Source organism: Drosophila serrata, unplaced genomic scaffold (assembly GCF_035046125.1).
Source record: "Drosophila serrata isolate PLE 108 unplaced genomic scaffold, ASM3504612v1 contig_125, whole genome shotgun sequence".
Classification (NCBI taxonomy): Eukaryota; Metazoa; Arthropoda; class Insecta; order Diptera; family Drosophilidae; genus Drosophila; species Drosophila serrata.
The window spans coordinates 349,992-370,973 of record NW_028257023.1 but is presented as its reverse complement, the minus strand read 5'-3'; the positions used below and the strand labels follow the sequence as shown (position 1 = coordinate 370,973).

At 39.5% G+C, this 20,982-nt stretch overlaps 3 protein-coding genes across 5 annotated transcripts in view; 1 reads left to right on the top strand and 2 right to left on the bottom strand.

The window, feature by feature from the left end:
- The window catches only part of LOC110188499 (uncharacterized), a 53,116-nt gene that overhangs the window by 8,706 nt on the left and 23,428 nt on the right, over positions 1–20,982 (bottom strand). The window contains exon 1 of one of the 3 annotated variants that reach the window (XM_086826039.1): positions 11,599–11,726. The exons of 1 other annotated variant lie outside the window; for it this stretch is intronic. In XM_086826039.1, coding sequence (XP_086682165.1) covers positions 11,599–11,649 — 51 coding nt within the window. In that variant the 5' untranslated portion in view covers positions 11,650–11,726. Of the gene's footprint in view, positions 1–11,598; positions 11,727–18,894; positions 20,501–20,982 lie in introns of those variants that run through there. One more of the 3 variants, XR_015270174.1, reaches the window with a different exon arrangement.
- LOC110188788 (uncharacterized) overlaps positions 1,116–20,982 on the top strand; it is a 108,866-nt gene continuing 88,999 nt past the window's right edge. The window contains exon 1 of the mRNA XM_086826037.1: positions 1,116–1,186. The gene's annotated coding sequence lies outside the window, so the exon portion shown is untranslated. The remainder of the gene's footprint in view (positions 1,187–20,982) is intronic.
- On the bottom strand, positions 2,723–4,594 carry LOC110188779 (asparagine synthetase domain-containing protein CG17486). Its single transcript, XM_020958624.2, has one exon. The coding sequence runs from the start codon at positions 4,493–4,495 to the stop codon at positions 2,786–2,788; it is 1,710 nt and encodes a 569-aa protein (XP_020814283.1). The 5' UTR covers positions 4,496–4,594; the 3' UTR covers positions 2,723–2,785.

Genomic DNA, 20,982 nt, shown 5'->3' with positions numbered 1-20,982 from the left:
CACGCGGCTTATCACATCACAAAGAAAAAATAAAGTTGAAAGTGGAACGCCAAAATATAGTGAAAAGCTAAAGTATAGCTGAAAGTAAAAATCTCCTAATGCTCTTTTTAAAAAAGAATTAGTTTTGTACTTCTTTTCCGCTCGAATACACAGTTCGACGATGTACTTTTTATACAATCCCTAATCAAAAAAATAAATAAATAAATTAATTTTTTATTTTTAAAGAGTTAAAAATATAATAAAGTTTTGTTCAAATTTCATTTTATAGCTTTTTTTACATCTAAAAATTCAAAAGCATAACACTACCGATAGTACTATCGACACTATCGATGGTTTGAGAAAAATAATCGCTCACTATCGATGGCGACGACTATCGATAGTTCTCCACCTCTAGCGCTCACTTCTGATGGCTGTAATATCGACAAATGATGAGATATTATCAAAATTATGTAAAACAAAAAATAGCGATTTTTCAAAATTGTCAGGGTGGTCTACCCCCTTAAATGTTGATGCATTAGGCAGGCAGGAAAAAATGCCGATTCTGAAGCAGTAGTTCCGGTCGTAAAACAACATAACTATACAACTTTTTCAGCTTAATCTGAATCTTTATGAAGCGGCGTAGGTCATGCTGATGCAGGCAGAGAGCCAAGTGAACTGCTTCTGTATTTCGGTCCGAACCGTCATATAAACTATATGGTGGTACAGTGGACACATATCCCAGGCGGCAAATGACTTTGTGCGTGAAAGCGGCTTTACGATGTCCTGCATAATAACCCAAGTCTCTATTTGGAGCCATATAACGGACGCATTAAGAAGCAAGCTGCAAACAAAACTGAAAACCTATTTTTGAAGCATTTCCCTTCCAAACGGAGACATGAAAATATGTTTAAAATTGTAAAATAATTTTTTTTTCAAACATTTTCCGATTGTTTCTATGATTGCTATTTGATATAGTCGTCCGCCATATGTATATATAAGAGACTAACTGCAAAGTTTCATTCAGATAACTTTAAAACTCAGAGACTAGTTTGCTTACAAACGGACTGATGGACGGACATATCTCAATCGACACGTCTGTTGATCCTAATCAAGAATTTATCCTTTATCTAGTTGGAAGTGACTCCTTCACTGCTTTGCAAACTTTTTACTGAAATTATAATACTCTGCAAGGGTATAAAAATAAATGGTAAGTTAATAAAGTTATATTGTCTTCCCATAGAGATCTATCTGCCTTCCTTAATCCGTTGAACGGATGGTCCACAAAGTTTTGCCTTCCGAAATTTCTCACTTTGTTCTCAATCCGTTGTCAATTCGAATTTGATTAAACCTATTTTGACGATAGTTTTCGGGTGTGGGTCTTCGTCTTGTCGGTAAAAATTTGACCATTCACTACGAATCGCAGTTTTTTATCTGCGAAAAATACAAAATGTTTCACACGGGTGGATTGCTTGGGGACAAACATCCCCGGTTAAGGTTAAAGGAGCCGAGTTGGAAAAAATTTTATTTTCGAAATTCTTGCACACGGTTAGTTTCGAAATTATTCAATTTCATAAACCATAATCGTGTTGCTATACTTAAATCTTAGAGGAGGTCAAACATATTTTTTTTAGTATTTACTTTTAGAGGATGGGCAAACAATAATATAATTTTAAAATGAATGGCAAACGAATTTAGTTTTATGATGTTGGCAAGCGTTTTTTGTTAAAATACTTGGTTTAAAAGACAATAGAATTAATAAGATGAGTAAAGTCCAAAACATTCGTTTTCCAATATGGGGCTATCTTTTGATGGCACTGACAATCGCGCTTGTGTAAAAGAAAACACAAGAACAAGGAAGTGCGTATGTGTACACTACATGACAGGGCACCCTGCAGTAGCGCATGTCATCAATAGGCCACTGTCATCGACTGTCTGGCGACTTCTGCTTCGACGCTCTGCCCACGATACAGTTACGACGGTAGTCGTCGGCAGTACCATGGCCGTTGACGAAACATCGATGTATTGTTGATGAATCATCGATTAATTGTTGATGACAGCATAAGACATGCCCATGCTACAATTATAATAATAATTATAATTGTACCGTGGACATGCCCATGTTAAATTCATCAACAATTTGTATGACCATTCATCGATGAATCATCAACACCGCCTTGACTGTTGATGAAATGTTGATGAATTACTCATGACTGGTACTGCAGGACAGGGACCCTCAATTTCGTATGTGTGCGCGAATGTGTGTGCTTCTGCTCGAAAGCATTAAATATTGAAAACATTTTCTTCGCATATTTTTCACACATCGCACGCTTTGAACCCTAATGTTCCAATGTGATATCGTGCATAAACAATATATTTTATCAATAATTATCATATAAAATATTATTGTTTTATGTATTTTAAAGCTCTAATTTTCAAAATTTTAAAAGGTGGGGAAAAAGTGTATTTTAATTTAAAAGAAAAAATTGATATGAGTAAACTTTTAGATTTTTTAAATTTTGGTTTCAAATTTAACAAGTGAGAAACATTTTTTAAGTATTTTTCATCATTTGAAAAACTGAAAATGTTTAAAATTAAATATTTTCGAAACTGAACGTCAACAAAAAATAATAATTAGGTGATAAACATATATTTGGAAAATATAGTTTTTAACCCAACTTCTTTGGGCTCCTTGATTTTACATCAGCTCTTCATTCATTAAATAATCTAAAAACGCAGATAGAAATTGATTCGAGGAAATCGAGACAAGTAGTGTAATTTTATTAAAATAATTTATAGAATAAGGAGTTTAAATATAAAATTTAAGGTGTTCAGACTGAGCTGAAGCATTCTCCTTTTTATTTGCAATTCTGGATCCAAACTGAATTGCTCTCTTTTTTATCAAGGCCACGTCTCGCAGACCTATTTTATAGGCATACAGTCTCAGAAGCAATTTATCACCGACACCCTCGGGAAAATTAAAGCAACATTTTTGGTATGGTTCTAAGGATCTAACAAATTCAACAATGTTCTCCTCGATAAATGGTGAACGCGCCGTTTTGCCATTGTCGCCAATAACTCGATCATCTCTAGCTAAATTCCGAGCTGGTAGTCTTTGCCAGTCAAAATCAAGCTCTTTTTGCACAGAAAGTTGGCGCTCAGATCTGCTTCCTAGACAACGTTTATATGCATTTCGATGACGACAATAACCACCAAATAACTCATCTGCGCCACTACCTATCAAGGCTACTCGAGCAGTTGAATTTGAGCAATTTGAAGCAAACCAGTAGGCACATCCCAAACTTTCATCCAATATTGTCTGAAGTGGATAAATGAGGTTCTTTATACGTGTTGAAAGTTGTGTTTTTAACTCGTCACGAGTGACATTAACTTCAAGGAAATTCCAGAACCGCTCAGGACAGACACTCTTAAGCTCGTTCGCAGACATTAAAGAAGTTCTGCGGTCAGGTACATCCCAACGTTTCTCAGATACGTTTTGACCGCCAAGGCTTTCGAAAGCTACATTAATAAGTTCTATCGGCTCATCATGGGGCACAAATTTGTTGGCAAGAAAGGCCAAGATGGTACAATCGATTCCACCAGAAAATAAAATGCATATTTTGGCATGCCTGCACACGGTTTTTTTTGTATTAAGTGCGCTTAAACAAATGCGGCATAATGGAGCCGTGCATTCAACACGATTTGCTACAGACTTGGAAAGTAATTTATCAAAAGCGTTGAGTGATGCTTTAATTTTTGGTTGACTAATAAGATTTTCATAAAGCTCCACATGATCAGTATTATAAGGAGTTTTATAGAAGTCGTAATCAATCTTAGATTTTTTTTTTAAGAGCCAATTTGGTGAAATGATACTTTCTACTGTAGTTTTCAAGCCAACTTTAGCATCAAGGTTGTATAAAAGCTGTTCCGAGTATTCATTCAGTGGCTGCCATAAATGAACAACACATGACGTTAAATTATTAACTTTCATTTGATAAATACCCAATGGAGGCAGTTCTATTGATAATTGATTGTTATTAAAGAAGCCTGATACACTCAATAAATTAATACCATGTTGGGTGCGTTCAATAATTAATGAGTTTCTTCCAAGTGTGTCACGGGAAAAGTAAAGTATTTGATTACTTTTGTCATATATTAACAAACTATGTGGTCCTTGCAAAGACTTTAGAACAGATATTATCTGTTCTGCATTAATGCACTCAGCTAATCTGTTAGCTATAAACAGAGTGTCAGAAATGTTATCAGGTTTCTGTAAATTGTAGAAATCTCCATTACATAAAATTAAAAAATCGCCTTTATCTATGGGCTGCTTTTGCACATTGGCTCCTTGTTGCCATAAGACACTGCCAGCTAGTAAAATACTTCCAGTTTGAAAACTGAGTATAACTTCGTCCTGTTTGTCAGGGCCACGATTTTTTATAGTGCTCTTAAGAACCTCGATCAGACTTCTAAGATTCCAATTAGGATCATGAGAAACAGCACACAAAATTCCACACATTAAAACAAAAGTGAAATTACCCAATTCTAGAAATATAAGTAATATATATAGAGGTGGAAGACAATGGATAATACCATCGATACTGACTGTTCCCGGTTTTGGATAACCATCGATAGTTTCATATACAATCGATTGTTTTTCAGCTTTAAGATAAGTACTAACATAAGATAAATATTCTTCAAGGGACAAACTCCATGTATGAAAACTTTCTGATTATTTGTTAGGGAGGGTTCTAACATAAGATAAATGTAACGAGCGAAAAGTGTAAAGCGTTGCCGGATCAAAAAACTGAACGGCTTTGATATTCCAGCAACATTATTTTTTATATATATTTAAAACCAAGACGGAAGGAAATTGAATAAATAAAATGCGCTTTTCAAGCTGGCCGGCTTTAAAGTACGAAAAAAATCTGTTATTGGGAGGCAAAGGCGTTGCTGCATGCGATTACTCGCCTTCTGTTCCATATCGGCGAATACATCAATAAACGGCATTCCAATATTCAATCTGTTCAAATTCATTTCAATTTCACTAAAATTTCTTGTTGAGATCGGTTGTGTCGCGGACAATTCGTATTGATCTATTGCTTATCGTGTGCAAAAGGGATTAAGCGATAATTTTCGGACACTGTCTTGCACAGTGTCGGCAGCTGGACAATAACAAAAAGTAAACAACAGATTGATAAGATTGCTTACCTACCCATTTGGGCAAAGCATCTCCCCTCACTCTGCGCTCAGCCGCACAGAAGGGAGGTAAATCTTTGTGTCATCAGTTGTTTTGATCGGACCTACTTTTGCATCTGCAGAAAATGTGTAATAGATTGCTTAAAACACCAATTTTGAGCAATTTAGTTTTATAGCTGCAATGGGTGCAACATTTTTTCTGACTCGCAGCTTAGCAATAAGCAGATTGATTATGAAGAAATGCTTTGAGTAGCGGGTAAAATTCCGTCGGAAATCAGAGCAGAGCTTTTGGGCCCTCAGCGCCTGCCTGGTACTCACAACATAAGTACTTTAACAACAACAATCACTTTCACTAGCGCCACTAGTAGCTCCATAGTTACTACAGCAACTGTAACAATTAGCAGTGCTGGACATGGTGCACGAATGGTATCACCTATCACCTCAACTCCAATGTTAAGTGGAGCTGCGACCAATGCGCCCAAGTGGAGCCGCTTCGAGATGCTCAAAAGCTTCAATTAAATAAACGAAAGAAACCGATCTCTCCGAACATGAGCCCCAAAAGTTCAAATATAACTAACTAAATACGTCAGTAACTAACAATGTAGATAATACTAACCGTTTTGCCCTTTTAGATATGGAATGCGATGAAGAGAGTGATAATACTAGTGAAATTAACACAAGTGAACCAGTTGATGTTCATATCGCCTCTTCAATAGAGACGAGCCCACAGCAGATTGGCAACAGTCAACTGCATCCCACACCTAAACCACCGCAAATTGTAGTCAGCATCACCAACCTCAACGATTTGTTTCAAATCATTAGCGATGCGTCGAGTTTGGATAACGTGGTTGTCAAAGTTGATCAAGGGGTAACAGCAACAACAACAACAACAGCAACTACTATGGTTTCTGCAACAGCAGCAACATGACCAACATAAACTGACCGAGCAAAATGGTCAAAGACTAGACCGGCTTGAAAGTATGGTATATGAACTGATAAAAACGATTAAGCAACGGAATGGGGATTCCTCGAACCCCCACATCCCGAACAACGCCTCAAACACACAATAGGTACTCTTAAGATTTTAATTAGAAATGTCAATGGCATCGCAGGAAAAGCTAAAGAAATTGAGCTCTTTGCGCACAATAATAACGTTGACATTATCCTTTTGAGTGAAACACGGCTAAACAGGGGAACCACCATCAAAGTACACGGCTATGTCATTTACCCAGCTTATAAACCATCTCACAATAATAGGAGCGTAGGTGGAGCAGCGGTTCTGGTAGAAACCTCACTAAAACATTTTCTACAAAAAGTCATTGAGACATTAACTATCCAAATGTCTTCAATTAAGGTAGTCACCGGGCTCGGTGATATGGAGGTTAGTGCCTTCTACTGTCCTGCTGGAAATAGACTACTCGATAAAGATTTTACAGACATCTTTAGAAATTGCGGCCACAGATACCTGATTGGCGGCGACTGGAATGCGCGTCGACAAGAGGGATAGAATTAGCTGACGCCATATCTGCCTGTGGTAACAAAATACTCGCAACAGGATCGCCCACTAGGTATCCATATGCACCCAGCCACAAGCCGTCCTGCATAGACTTCGCTGTGCACCACTGTATACCGGATCATCAAAGCAGAATAAGCCACTGTTGGGATCTGGACTCGGATCACCTTGCTCTGATAGCCACAATAACAACAGAAGTAGTAGTCAATTACTCCAGTCCTCGAATTTTTACTAAACACACTAACTTGGCGGTCTTTAAGCAGTATCTAGACACGGCATTCAAGCTTAATGAATCTCTGAACAATGAGGAAGATATAGAGGCTGATATAGACAACTCACCACCAAAGTTTACACGGCAGCTGCTGCGGCAACGCCTCCATGCCCTCCGACAGCCCAGAAGAACTAAGGCATCGTGCTCACAAGAGAAGCCAGAGGGCTTCTCAAAATCGAAAGGCGCCTTCGCAGACGAGCAATTCGATCCCAAGATCCTTGCGATTGCATTCTGTGGAATAGAGCAGCGAAACAACTCCGCGAAGTCCTGAAGGAACTTCCAAGTGATTTTTTCGAACAAAAGTTGGCTAACATTGATTACACCGTTGATGCAAATTATTCGCTTTGGAAGTGTACTAAATCACTGAAAAGACAGCCATTCAGACAAGTTCCAATCAGGTGCCCAGGCGGAGAACAGGCAAAAAATGAGGAGGAGCAAGCTAACGCGTTCGCTCAACACCTGAAGGATCGTTTCATTCCGAATGAGTTTGCTTCACTCCAGCATATAAGAAAGACTCGGAACACTCTGCTGACACCACTGCAGATGTCCATGCCTATCCGCCCTATCAGGATTAAGGAGATTACTGACATAACAAAGATACTGCCGAACAACAAAGCCCCAAGTGCTATGCCACACTGAAGGCTTTACCAACCAAAGCGCTCCTGTACATTGCGCTAATATTTAACGCAATAATTAGAGTGGAGGCTTATCCCAAGCAGTGGAAGATGGCATCAATCCTGTTGATCCATAAGCCAGGTAAACCGGGGAAAGATTTTGAGTCATATCGCCCCACAAATCTTCTCCCTGCTTTATTAAAGGTGTGGGAGGAGACTAATTGCCGTCCGGCTCCGTCATAAAAAGTCATAAATCAGCAACACTTACTTCCGGACCACCAGTTTGGATTTAGACAGGGACACGGCACAGTGGAGCAGGTCCATAGACTTGCACTACATATCCTCCAGGCGTTTGACGACAAGGAATACTGCAACGAAATCTTCATTGATATGCAACAGTCATTTGACAGAGTTTGGCACGATGGCTTGCCATGCAAGATAAACAACTTATTGACAGCACCATACTATGGACTCTTTAAGTCATATCTGGATCGACATGTTTTCAAAGTCAGGATTAGAGACACAGACTCAGCTGTTTGGTCAATAAGAGCAGGGGTGCCTCTGTTATACTCGCTTTACACTGCAAATATACTTACGCTCAATGACGACTTTATGAAATTGCCCTCAAAAGCATTAATTGCCATATGCGCAGACGATGTGGCTGTTCTGTACAACATTAAGAACCACGCAGAAGCCGCTAGCGGATTGCAGGGCTATCTTGTCAATCTGGCAGATTGGTGTAGGAGATGGTATCTGAAAATACCATCCATGGTATCTAAAGATACCATGCTTCACGCTGAAAACGCTAAGATCGACCACGCTCCCTATTCAGCTGGAAGGAGTTACCTTAGAGCAGCCGAATGTAGCCAAGTACCAGGGTATCACACTCGACAAACGCCTTACATTTGATCCACACCTCACAGCCACGAAGAAAAAGTGTGGCCAAAAAATGCAGTAACTGCGATGGCTCGTAAACAAAAGGAGGACCACGTCACTTAGGGCTAAGAGGGCTGTGTATGCCCATTGCATAGCCCCAATATGGTTATACGGCATACAAATATTGGGGATTGCGGCTAAATCTAACCATAAACACATCCAATTTCTGCAAAACCCAGCACTTAGGCAAATAACGGGCTGCCCCTGGTATGTGCGAGGCTCCACATTACACAGGGACGTATATACCATTGAGGAGCAGATCGGTCGTCACACCAGCCGATACAGCGACAGACTGCTGAGACATTATTATGGACGTTGATGCACTAAGGTCAGTACATTCAAGTGGCCCGTATGACACCAGGCACGTGCCTGTTTGGGTTAGGCGTTAGTAGGCGCGATGTAAAATATAGGACAGAATACGACGAAATAGACTACCGGCGTACTGCCAGATTGTTAGCTTACTAAGTGTTTTAGTATTAAAGATTTTTATTTGGGAAGGGTATCTACGTTAGAGATTAGTTAGTACAAATCATTATAATTTGCACATAACACTCTAAAAGGTTCATGAAGTTCAAAGGAGGTTCTACAGTGGCACAACACTAATGGGATATAGGATCTAGTTGTTCTACATGGTACATGGAAATTAAGGTGACTCAACAAGTCAGCACTTTCCACATCACCATGTATAAGGTTAAAAATAAAGGTTATCCCTAGCATCGTTCTACGATTGGCTAAGGACGGTAAGTTTATTACTGAGGGCTCCAAACGCAGCATCCATATTCTAAGATAGGACAAACTAAGGAAGTATATAAGGATTTAGTAACATAGGGGTCATTGAATTCCTTCGACCACCGTTTAATAAATCCAAGCACACCCCTGGGTCTATTCACCATAGACGAAATATGATCAATAAAGTCAAGTTTTGGGTCCAAGCGGACACCCAAATCGTCAACAGAATTAATTCTTTCCAAAGAGCAGCAGTTCAGCGTGTAAGTAGCAAGCTTAGGAACGACACGAGAGAATGTCATGAGCTTGCATTTCTAGCCATTTAAGTTTAATAAGTTTACACGGCACCAAGTTTGAAAATTATTAAGATCTGTTTGTTAATCCGACTGCAGGCAACGTCATTGTATTGCACGCAAAGCTTGACGTCATCTTCGTACATAAGCACTCTGGAGTTAGTCAAGACTTTGGGCAGGTCATTTATAAATAATGTAAACAATAAAGGTCCCAAATGGCTTCCTTGCGGGACACCAGATGTAACCCTTAGAACATTGGATAAATTATTCTTAAAGAGGACCTTTTGCGTCCTGCCATTCAAATAACTAGAGATCCAACTAAGAAGATCACGTGGAAAACCCATTGAATCGAGTTTTCTAACGAGGAGAGAATGGTTAACAGAGTCAAATGCGTTACTGAAATCAGTATAGATTACATCTGTCTGACAATTATTATGGAAGCCCTTTATAATATAAGAAGAGAGCTCCAAAAGATTTGTTGTTGTTGATCTTCGCTTAATAAAACCATGTTGACATAAAGAAATATCCGATCTACAAAGGTGCTGTAAGTGAGGGGTGATAACGTTTTCAAATAATTTAGGGATGGCCGACAACTTAGAGATTCCTCTATAATTGCTGGCATCCAGTTTGCTACCTTTTTTGTGGAGAGGAATAATAAACGATTCCTTCCAAATAATGGGAAAGTGGGAAGTTTCTAAGGACAAGGTAAACAATTTCAGAAGGGGATAGCACAGGGCGTCGGCACAATACCTGAGCACACAGCCAGGAATTCCGTCGGGACCTGGCGAATAAACTGGCTTGACACGATGAAGATCTAAAAGGAGAGAGCTTTCGTTTAGGCTAGGACAGAAAATTAAGTTCGATTTGGGTATGTCGTAGGAATAAGTCTGGTGTAAATACGAAGAGCTAGAATAGGTTGTTTGAAAAAACTGCGGAAATAGATCGGCTATTGCCTGATCATTATTTGCGGTAGTATTTTCAAATGAAAGCGAGGAAGGATTTGTTTTAGGCTTACGTTTAATGTTAACGAAATTATAAAACTGTTTTGGGTCCTGTGTGAACTGGGCCCTACAATAGTTTTTTTTAACACTGCGCGTTCAGCACGGTAAAGTTTGACCGAGCTGATAAATAAAATGAAAGGGCAGATTGAGAACCGGTGAATTTAAATTTAGCATACAGTCTAGATTTTTTATTTTTAAGTCGGCTCAACACTTTAGTAAGCCACGGCGGTTTATTCGAGCTGGGCGGATAATATAACGGAACAGATTCAGTAAAAAATGCATTCATGGCACTGTAAAAAATATCCACGGCAACTGCCATGTCAGTGCACATGTATAGATCGGACCAATTGAACTCGTTTATAAAATTATTCATAAATAATAATAATAATAAGTTATGCTTAAAGTGGTCATGGATCCTTGTCTGGATCGCGTTTTGGGAGATCGGTAATTCGAAGTCAGAACTTAGCCCTGCCGAGCCTGCACGGGCTAGTTCGTCTGCCTTCTCATTTCCTGGGATCTCGTTGTGTCCCGGTACCCATGTTACTTGTACCTTATTTTTGTCGGCAAGTCTATTAAGGGCCTTCTTGCATTCTGCCACTAGTCGTGAGTTCGTTTTCACGGCAGCTAGGGATTTTATAGCCGCTTGGTTATACGAGTAGATTCGAACTCTTTTGCCCCTGAGGTCATAGGACTTTATTAGCTGGACGGTCAGAAATATTCTGTACGTCACATCCAATATCAAGGGTCACAACGAAAGTTTGATGAAAAGGATCTTCGGGCTGCGTCAGAGGCGCCACCCTTGCTAAACTGACTCTCGCAGAATCAGAAACGAAGCAAAGATCGAGCAAGCGCTGCACTATGGTCCAGAAGTAAATTTTTTTGGCATAAATTCAAAAAATAGAGTTACAGACCTAAAACTTTGCACATTATGATTTTTCAGAAAGACAATAATGTAAAAAAAAACTTTTGAGTCTGAGAGACCACGCCCTCTATTGCCTCCCATACAAACCGATTCGTAGTATTATAATTAGAAATTTAGTATGAAGCTGAATTCAGACAATATACTTACATTTATATATATACATAGGTATATGTTATGTATGGGTTTTGTCTTAAACATTATATTCTTCTTCTTCTAGTATTATTGAGCTGCCTTCGTTCAAGTCGTAATCCGCATCACAATCAGATTGCAATTCCTTTTCAAATGGGATGTTGTTCTCGGTTGACGGCAGTTCCAGAAGGCTTAATACTTCTTTGGGAATTGCTTTTTTTTGTGTTTTTTCGTTTTCTTTCCCTTAAACAGACACTAGATAGTAACGGATCCGAGGAATCGATCGCCCTGTGGAAAATGTCAGTCATAGTATTGATTCGGCTATTTTTCCTTGCGTGTGAGAGTCGGTCTTTTTTATAGATTTTATTGCGGGCTTCTGAAGCATTTTCGCCTAAGCATTCTAGTGGAACTAACGTTGAATTATTTATTTGAAAACCGTGGACTAATATTTTGTGAATCGTTGGTGACATGGGGTACCACGGGTATTTATGCATATATAGGCAAATCGTTTTCTCACAAAAAGTTTGAAATTTGTCAGAGTTTATATAAAAGTTACACGAAACTGCTATTAATATAACGTGAAAATTATTTAAAAGGGTTTTGTCAAAGCCGGTAATGGATGATATTTGTTCAATATTTGCAAAAGCTCTTCTTGCTGTATTACCGGCATTGCTGTTCCCGCTACCATTTTGCTTTGGCACGCTTACTCGTAGACCCATATCATATCATTCCATATTTTTTCCTGAAAACGTTCGACCATATAGTTGCATTTTGGTAGTCATTTTTTTAATAATTGATTCAAAATTACTTGTTTTTTTTATTGATTTCTAATTTTTTATTATCTTCGACGTGGTAATGGCTCATTTTCTTATAAATGCAATCTAACACAGATGATATTTTGCGATTATTGCTGAGCCAAATATCGAAGAGATCGCTATGGTGAAATTCGAACGTCGCTAAATATTGGGGAATTGCGTGAAAAGGGGGACGAACGGGGAAAAGTTGTTAATTACCGATAAAGAACGACATATTTTAGTATAAACTGACGTAATTAGTTTTTGTCAGCAGCCGTCAGGTCGTTAGTTTTTTTCCACGAAACACAAGGGACGCATGTTAATTTTCTATAGAAAATACACATAAATTGAACATTAAACAAAACACAAACACTAAGACTACACATTAACAGACTATATTCAGTAAAAAATACATACCTTGATTTACAATTTTCATTACTATCAACAGTTTGTTCGGACAAAGAATTTTTATTTTCACGTAAAAAAGTAAACAAAGCAATTTGCCGCTAATTTCTTATTACCAAATAGCTATTCGATTGTGTGGTTTCGAAAGCTCAAAAAAAAACTTCAGAGAAGCTTGTAAAGCATTTTTTCTTAGTTTTGTTTATGTTTGATATTTTAACTTTAATAATTTTAAATCAAAAATACAAAATTTAAACATGAAAATTTCGAATTTATGCCAAAAAAATCAACTTCTGGACCATAGTGCGCTGTAAGGAATTTCGCACATGGTTGAGACTGCGAAATGTCGAACAAGCCAGCGATAAAGTCATGTTGTGTAGGTGTATGGAGAGTATTGGTGGAATTATTTGAGTACCAAAAAGCATCAGGAATATTAAAATATCCTAGGACTACCTCCTGGTCTCTATCCAAAAGTTTACCGGAAACCATCTGAATAGCAGAAAGGTGATTCCAATAAATAGGAAGTTCCGACAATGGAGGTATGTAGGAACAGGTAATAAAAAAGGAGCTACCTTTAATAGATAGCTTCACACAGAGGAATTCAACATAGTTGCATTCCTAGAAGGTTAATAAATCTGACGTGAGTCAGGAAGCCACCGCTATAAGAACTCCACCCCCTCGTCTGATAGAGCGATCTAGCCGATATACTGTGAGCACAGCTGGAAAAACTTCGGAGGTCAGAATCTCCGGCTTTAACCAGGTTTCTGTGAGCACAATAACCTGAGATGCAAAAGAAAGGCTATCAGAATTCAAGTTAGGAAGCTTACTACGTAAGCCTCTTGCATTCTGATAGGAAATACCTAGGGAGAAGGTTAGTTTTTTGGGTCGGGATTGGAAGACGTAGAAGGCGCAGTGGTATGATCAGGCCCGGGAAGAGTTATTCCTACAGGCCCCTTTTTTTTTCTTTGAGGGGTCAATATTTGTGACCCCCAGGGGTCAAAACAGAAATCACCGGCGGTGCGGGCACTCCCGCTGAACATTCGGGTACCGAAACTCTCCTTGAGCTCGATCTCAGCACTCTTGAAATTAATGCTGGGGTCGAGGGCTGTGCCGAGGGAGACTGGTGCTGAGAGCCCGTTGCGGGTAGTTGGGATCCGCCTACATGCTGCCCACCAATAGCAGTTTTTTTGCGCTTAGGAGACTCATTTAACAGCGTAAGGCTATTAAATTGGGTGTCCAGCGCCAAGAACATATCAAGAACATATTAACGAAAACTCGTTAAAATGCCTGTTCGGAGCAGACCACTAGCGCCATACACTAGTCTCTGGGATTGGTGAATCTTCTCTGAATTGTGATATTACAGTCGACATTCAAGCGCAATCCCGGGATTCAAGCTATCGTGCCTCATTCTCCGCGGTTGTGACTGATCGTATCACTGAGTATAAGCCCCATTTCGATATAAACGCAGTATCATACAAAATTCCGGAAAATATATTGCTCGCTGATCCTCACTTCAATCGTTCAGATCGAATAGATCTCATAATTGGTTCTGCCTTCATTTTTTACGGAACAAATTCATTTGGATAGCGCGTTGCCAACTCTTCAGAACACCAAACTTGGATGGATCGTGTCTGGAGGGCTGCCGAGTGCGTCTACTCCTCAGTCTGTCTTAGCTGCCGTCGTCAACGATCCTACTAATCATTCTGATAATGACACACTTGCTGCCGTAGGAAAGCCAGCAGCCTTCTTGGCTACAAGAGCAATGCAACAGCTCTCTAACGACAAGAGATATTCCCATGCAGGATTACAAGCGTTGCTGACCACATTGCGGAAGAGTTATTAGACAATTGGAGGCCGCAAATGCGTATCAAGCCGTTCTGCCCCACGATGCCGATATAGTTGGAACAGTACCTCTTCCAACGGGGGAAGTATGTTCGGAGCAGACCGCTAGCGCCTAATCATGAGCGCATGGATGTATGGCTGCACCTGCTGCGCTCTTAGCTCTTCTCTTTCGTTATCTATTTCTCTATCTCTTCTTCTTCTGTCGCCTTATTTTTATGCTAAGCTACATTGTAAGAGTTTTTATATATATTGAAGCTTAGCGATTCGATCAGTAGTTGCAGCTCCGACCAGAGAACAAACGAAAACGAAATACACAGCATATAATAACTTATTCGTGCGTTATAATTATTGCTCAAGGGTGGCAAATTGGTTGTCTTCCCCATAAACAATCCTTATACATCAAAACTTCTTTATATCTCCCTCGTTAGCACTATTCTAGAACAGTGTTCATGTATGTGGTCACCTGAATATGCGAAGTATCAAGACCTTATTGAATCTGTTCAGAAACAATTCCTTTTGTTTGCTCTACGTGGATTAAACTGGGACCCATATCGTTGTCTTCCATCGTATGCCGACAGGCTAAGACTTTTAAGCCTCCCCACCCTAAATGATCGTCGAACCCGGCATGGCGGTATTTTTATTCTTAAGCTAATCAATGGTCAATTTTGCTCCACTTACTTATTAAGCAAATTACGACTCGCAGTCCCTGTAAGGCCCTCTCGTCATTTTCGTCCAATAGCCCTTAACGTCTGTAAGACGAACCATGACGAGCATGATCCTTTCCGTGTTCTATGTTCCATGTACAATATTTAATATTTTCATGTACATGTTGAATTGTCCATCGAGTTTAATGTTCAAAATTGATTAAATTACCTGTCCTTAGCTCTGCCCACCTGATGTGACTCGGAGTACGTCGTTAAAAAACACCCCCTTTTGTTGTGCAGAGGTAAATTGCTATGGCAAATTTCTTGTTTTACCAAATACTAGCTCATATGGACAATAAGTATGTGCCATAGAGGGGGTCGTGTTGAAACAAAAGACAAAATATTGAAGCTATACGTGCCAATTAGTTTTAACAACCGATATGTAAGATCGTATGTATTCATTAAAAGTTCTATGACTTGTTTCTATTGTTCAACTGTCTGGTGGTGGTGTCCTGTAGACGTAATATTTTTAATATTTAAATACTTGCACAATTTGTCTAAACCTGAATACATGTATTCTGTTCCCATGTCCGTAATGAACGTCTTTATTGGACCGTACTTCAGGATAAAAGATTCAAATATTGCTTTAGAGACAGCATTAGCGTTCTTATTTGGCACAGGTATGGCAACTAAATACTTAGTTTGAGTCACATATTAAAGTGACTGCATACTCGTTGCCATTTTCTGATTTTGGTAGGGGACCAATAGTGTCCACTATGACTCTGTGTAACGAATCGCTACACTCACAAATGAATATTTCAGAGAATATTTCTCAAGATCTGAGCGCACGCAAGATATTTTTCCGGCTTCGGCTCGTCGGCTACGGGGGTGATGGTCTTGCTCGGATCTCGGGTTGCCTTTGCATAATTTTAAACAGAAATGAATGTGTGCAACAACAAGCTTATACCGGGACAGAAATGCAGACAACAAATAAATAAAAGTTGAGGAAAAATTGATCTCTCTTTGGCTTACTTGCCCCTTCTCAGCACTTCTGGTGTTCTGGAGGCCCTAGTTTGCCCACCCTTCCTATGGTCGCTTCCATCCTCAGCACTATATAGCTTGAGCGACCCCTTCTATAAGTGCTACCCTGTATTACAAAGCATGCCAGCTGCGGCCAATTCTCGACAATTTAAAACATAATAATTTTATTTAAACCTATAAAAATATAAATTCATTCCTTAAAATAGAGAACGTTGATAGGCTATTAAGCATTAAAACATACAAGTAATAAATAGGTATACGCCCTTTAACTCGATTTCGGACATTAATAAGGAATAATGGCAAAGCAATTTAAGGCAAGTTGAAGGAAGATATTATTTCTCGCTTTCCCTGCTGACGTTGACTAAAAATCAACATACATGTACATGTTGCAACAACAAAAATAACAAGCAGATATGGATGAGCATAAAAGCTCTCAGCTTAAATAGCCTTAAGCGCAATCGCCTTATGTATCGGCGTTCATTTGTTTTTCCTCTTCCCTCTTCGTTTTCCGCCGTTGGTTCGGTTAAATTTTCGTTTCTTTTTTCTTTTCTTCTTTTTCTTTAACGGCTCATGATTTGGGACATTCTCTTGTTTTCAATTTATTTCCTTTTTATACCCTTGCAGGGGTATTTCAGTCAGAAGTTTGCAACGCAGTGAAGGAGGTACCTCCGACTATACAAAGTATATTTATTCTTGATCAGGATCAACAGCCGAGTCGATCTAGCCATGTCCGTCTGTCCGTCTGTCCGTCTGGCCTTCTGTCCGTCTGTCCGTTTCTACGCAAACTAGTCTCTCAGTTTTGAAGCTATCTGAATGAAACTTTGTAGTTAGCCTTCTATATACTCTCACTCGTATATATGTCGGAACGGGCCGGATCGGACGACTATATCATATAGCTGCCATAGGAATGATCGGAACAATTTTACAAACAAAATTTTTACTTTTTTAGTTTTCAATAGAATTGGATCAAATTTGAGATATAGCCATTTTACTATACACTACAATTTTGCATAAAATTTTATGAAAATCGGACTACTATATCATATAGCTCCCATAGGAACGATCGAGAAATTAATACAATTAAATTTATAACTTTTTCAGTTTTCAGCTGATTTTCATCAAATTTGAGGTATAGCCATTTTATATAAGTCTTAAATTTTGTGTCAAATTTCATAAAATTGGAGGACTATATCATATAGGTGCCATACAAACGATCGTTTGATGAAGAGGAAAAATGCAAATCTTTGAATGTAAAACTGAAAATATAATATGTATAGGTGAATACAATGAAAGCAGGTATTACTTCATTGTTTTTTAACACAAATATATATCATTTATATTGTATGGTTTTTTATTCATAGAAGTTCTATCTGCAAGGGTATATAAACGTCGGCGTGCCGAAGTTAGCTTCCTTTCTTGTTTTACTTGAAATTATTTAAATTATTACCGCAACACTCACCATTTTCATATCTCCACCGATGAAAGCGCTTTCCTCGGAAGCTAACTGAAAATTGGGAGGAAATGACTCATGCAAAAAAAAGAGAAATTCACATCCAAAGGGGACGCCCTAAAAGTGAATATGAAGATCGGGGGAAAACTGCAAAAAAAACGACGCATTAGGCCCGCGCCCCGCCCGCGCGGGGCTCGAAAATTCCCTTTATCCGCAATTATTCTTCACGATGGGGCATGGGGCTCAAATTAACCATACATTGACCGGGATCGGATCGCGGCGGCGAGTTCAAAACGGCCCAAAAAATTACATGAGATTGATTGTAATGCTTTGCCGAAATCTACGCCTACGCCGACTCTGGCATAAAAACTCGTACGGCTGCTAACAAATCTCTTGCTTAGTTGTGCTCCCAAAGGGGGGACAGAGGTCGATTTACAGCAGTCGGCAACTAATTATTCCTTTAACCACATAAATTAAAAAAAAAGAATATTTTCCCCTAGCTCTGTCGAGCGGGGCGACGGGGATGTCCTCGTCCAGGACTTTAGCTCCAGGCGCTTGAATTCTCCCAGAAGCTGCGCCGGCGTCGCTTCTTAGCCTGCCCCTCTCCTCTTCTGGGGCCGCCGAGCGGTACAAACTGCAGCCAAATAAATTCAAGCTGCCTATGCTCTTCCTTCATCTATACCCTCACCTTCTGTTCGCGGCTCGGTGGCCAATAAGCAAAATTTTATTCTTGGCACTTTAAACACTCGTGAATATTTTGAATCGAAAATCTGCCCGCCAGTCGAAAAAGATAGGCGACACTACACTTCAGCAGCCAAAAATGGAATGCTGGAAGATGACGCCGGAAAAGTGGCGGTAACCCAATGTGAAAGCGGGGAAACGGGGAGACCGTTGACAACTGCCTCTGTTGCTCTCTCACCCGATCTTTCGTGCCCTAGCCGACCTACGCTTTCGACATTTGATCGTCCAACAGATGGCGCTAATAAAAGTATCTTCTGCCGAGCAAGCGCTACATCCGTCGAAAACATTATATAAATATATATATATATATATACTAGCGGCCCGTTCCGGCTTCGCACGGGCATTAAACATTACATTTAGATTTGTCAATTTTAACACATTCATAATAATAATAATAATATGACACATATTCATCCTTTATTTTTTTGTTTTTTTTTTTCAATTATTGAGGTCATAACCCTAAAAGAAAATACATTTATTTTGTTAGAGCTTCTCTGTAAACAATATTTGATGTTTTATTTTGTGGCAGCAAAATAAATAAATAAATTTTCATTGGCTCCGACTCGCGATAGACCAACATACAGTTGACCATGAGTAAAACAGTTCTTTCGCAGATCGATCCATACTAATTCGAAGGTTTTGCCTTGTGACTTGTTAATTGTTAATGCGAAAGATGTTTTTACCGGAAATTGAATCCGTTTAAATGGGATTGTCATATCATTTTGGATCATCGGTATCCTCGGTATATGAGCTAGTTGACCACCTGCTGGGCATATTATGGTTAATAGGGCACTTCTGAATACATCAAGGTTCTGGCAAAATCATCTTCCTGGCATAAGGTGAAGAAGGCAGTCAGAGTTGTCGCTGGCGGATTCAGGACTCTTTCTTGCACATTTCTTTCTGTGAAATAGACACGTTGACCATTCTCCAAATGGACTGCCAAGTGAACCAAATGTTCATGAATGGGGGAATGAAAAAATTCGACATGCAGCCTCGTTGCTGCATATGTAGCTTCCAGCCTGGTATTGAGATATTTCATCTACAACTCGTACTGTATTGTTGTCACCATTTTCTGCCTGAACACCAAAAACTGCCATATCGCTGCCTTTATTCACGTACTTGTAGATATATTTAATCGATTTCACGGAATTGCAATATTCTACGTTGATGTGCGCTTTGTATGATTTTGACAATAGTGTTGAGTATGGAACCACCCAACGATTGTCTACCTCAATATCACCAATTCTCATTTTTAAATTTGCCGAAGTCCCTCCATCTTCAGTTGACCGTCTCCTATACAGAGGATATCCATCGTCCCCTGTTACGGTGTTGGCTGGAAATGCTCGAGGATATCGCTTGAAACACTTCCCGTCTACCATGCATGGTGAACATGGGTTGAGGGTACCACATGGGCCATGGATCATGTTCTTGATGACAACTTCATGCAAATCCGTATCAACCTCTGCCCATGGAATCTCAGCGCATATCACATCGTCAATTTGGTCTGAGTAATTTTATCATACAGCCAAATCAGTATGTGCGCATGCGGCAATCCTCTCTTCTGCCATTCTACTGAATACATCCAGCACCGCACAGATCCAAAAACTCCATGTTTCACAATAAAATCCATCAGTGACTTGAGCTTTTCTCTGAAAACACGGGCTGTGATGTCATGCCTATCCCTATACGATTGTCCAGGAAATAACAGCTGTACTATCTCGTCCCAAGCTTGATTGCATTTGAAGGTGATAAATAAGTCTGGACGGCCGTAGCAACGAACATATGCCATGGCATCTTGAGCATATTCATGCATGTGGCGTGGACTACCTATGTATGAGGATGGCAAAATCGTGAGCTTTCCAACGTTGGTTGTATTACGGTCATTCATCACAGCATCCCGCAAATGGATATATTCCTCGGACCGAAGTTTCGTCTGATTCAATCGAAGAGGCCTGACAGTATATGCAGACCTGATGCATTCGGCCAATAACGACATTCGATTCGAGCTGTAATCAATAGTTGGATTATATCTGAATGCAAGAAGATTGTATTGCAGGTGTTTTGAGGAGGGCATTTATTTATGCCACCTATTAAGCGAATTGATTTAGCGAGGGGTTTGTTTTGTGTTGGCGTAAAATTAGTTATGTTTTAATTTGTGTGTGCTTGTGTGTGGTTTGGTTACAAAGTTTTTGTGTGTTTTTAGTTTCAACGTAAGTGAGCGAATGAAACGAGAGAATAGATAAACCAAACAGAAGAGCTGCGGCGGAAGAGCTTTCATGCCGGCTTATGAGGTGGAAAGCTTCTGCTGCAGCTGATCGCTTGTTTACAAATAATGATTTAAAACATGCTAATATTAAATCTGCTGCTTCTGCTCCCGACAGCAGGTTTTGATCTTCTGCAAGCTGTAAACGCGCTTCAGCTACCCTTGCCCTGTCTCGTTCATTATTTTGAGAGTGAATCAAATCGATTGCTGTAGAACGCGACTGCC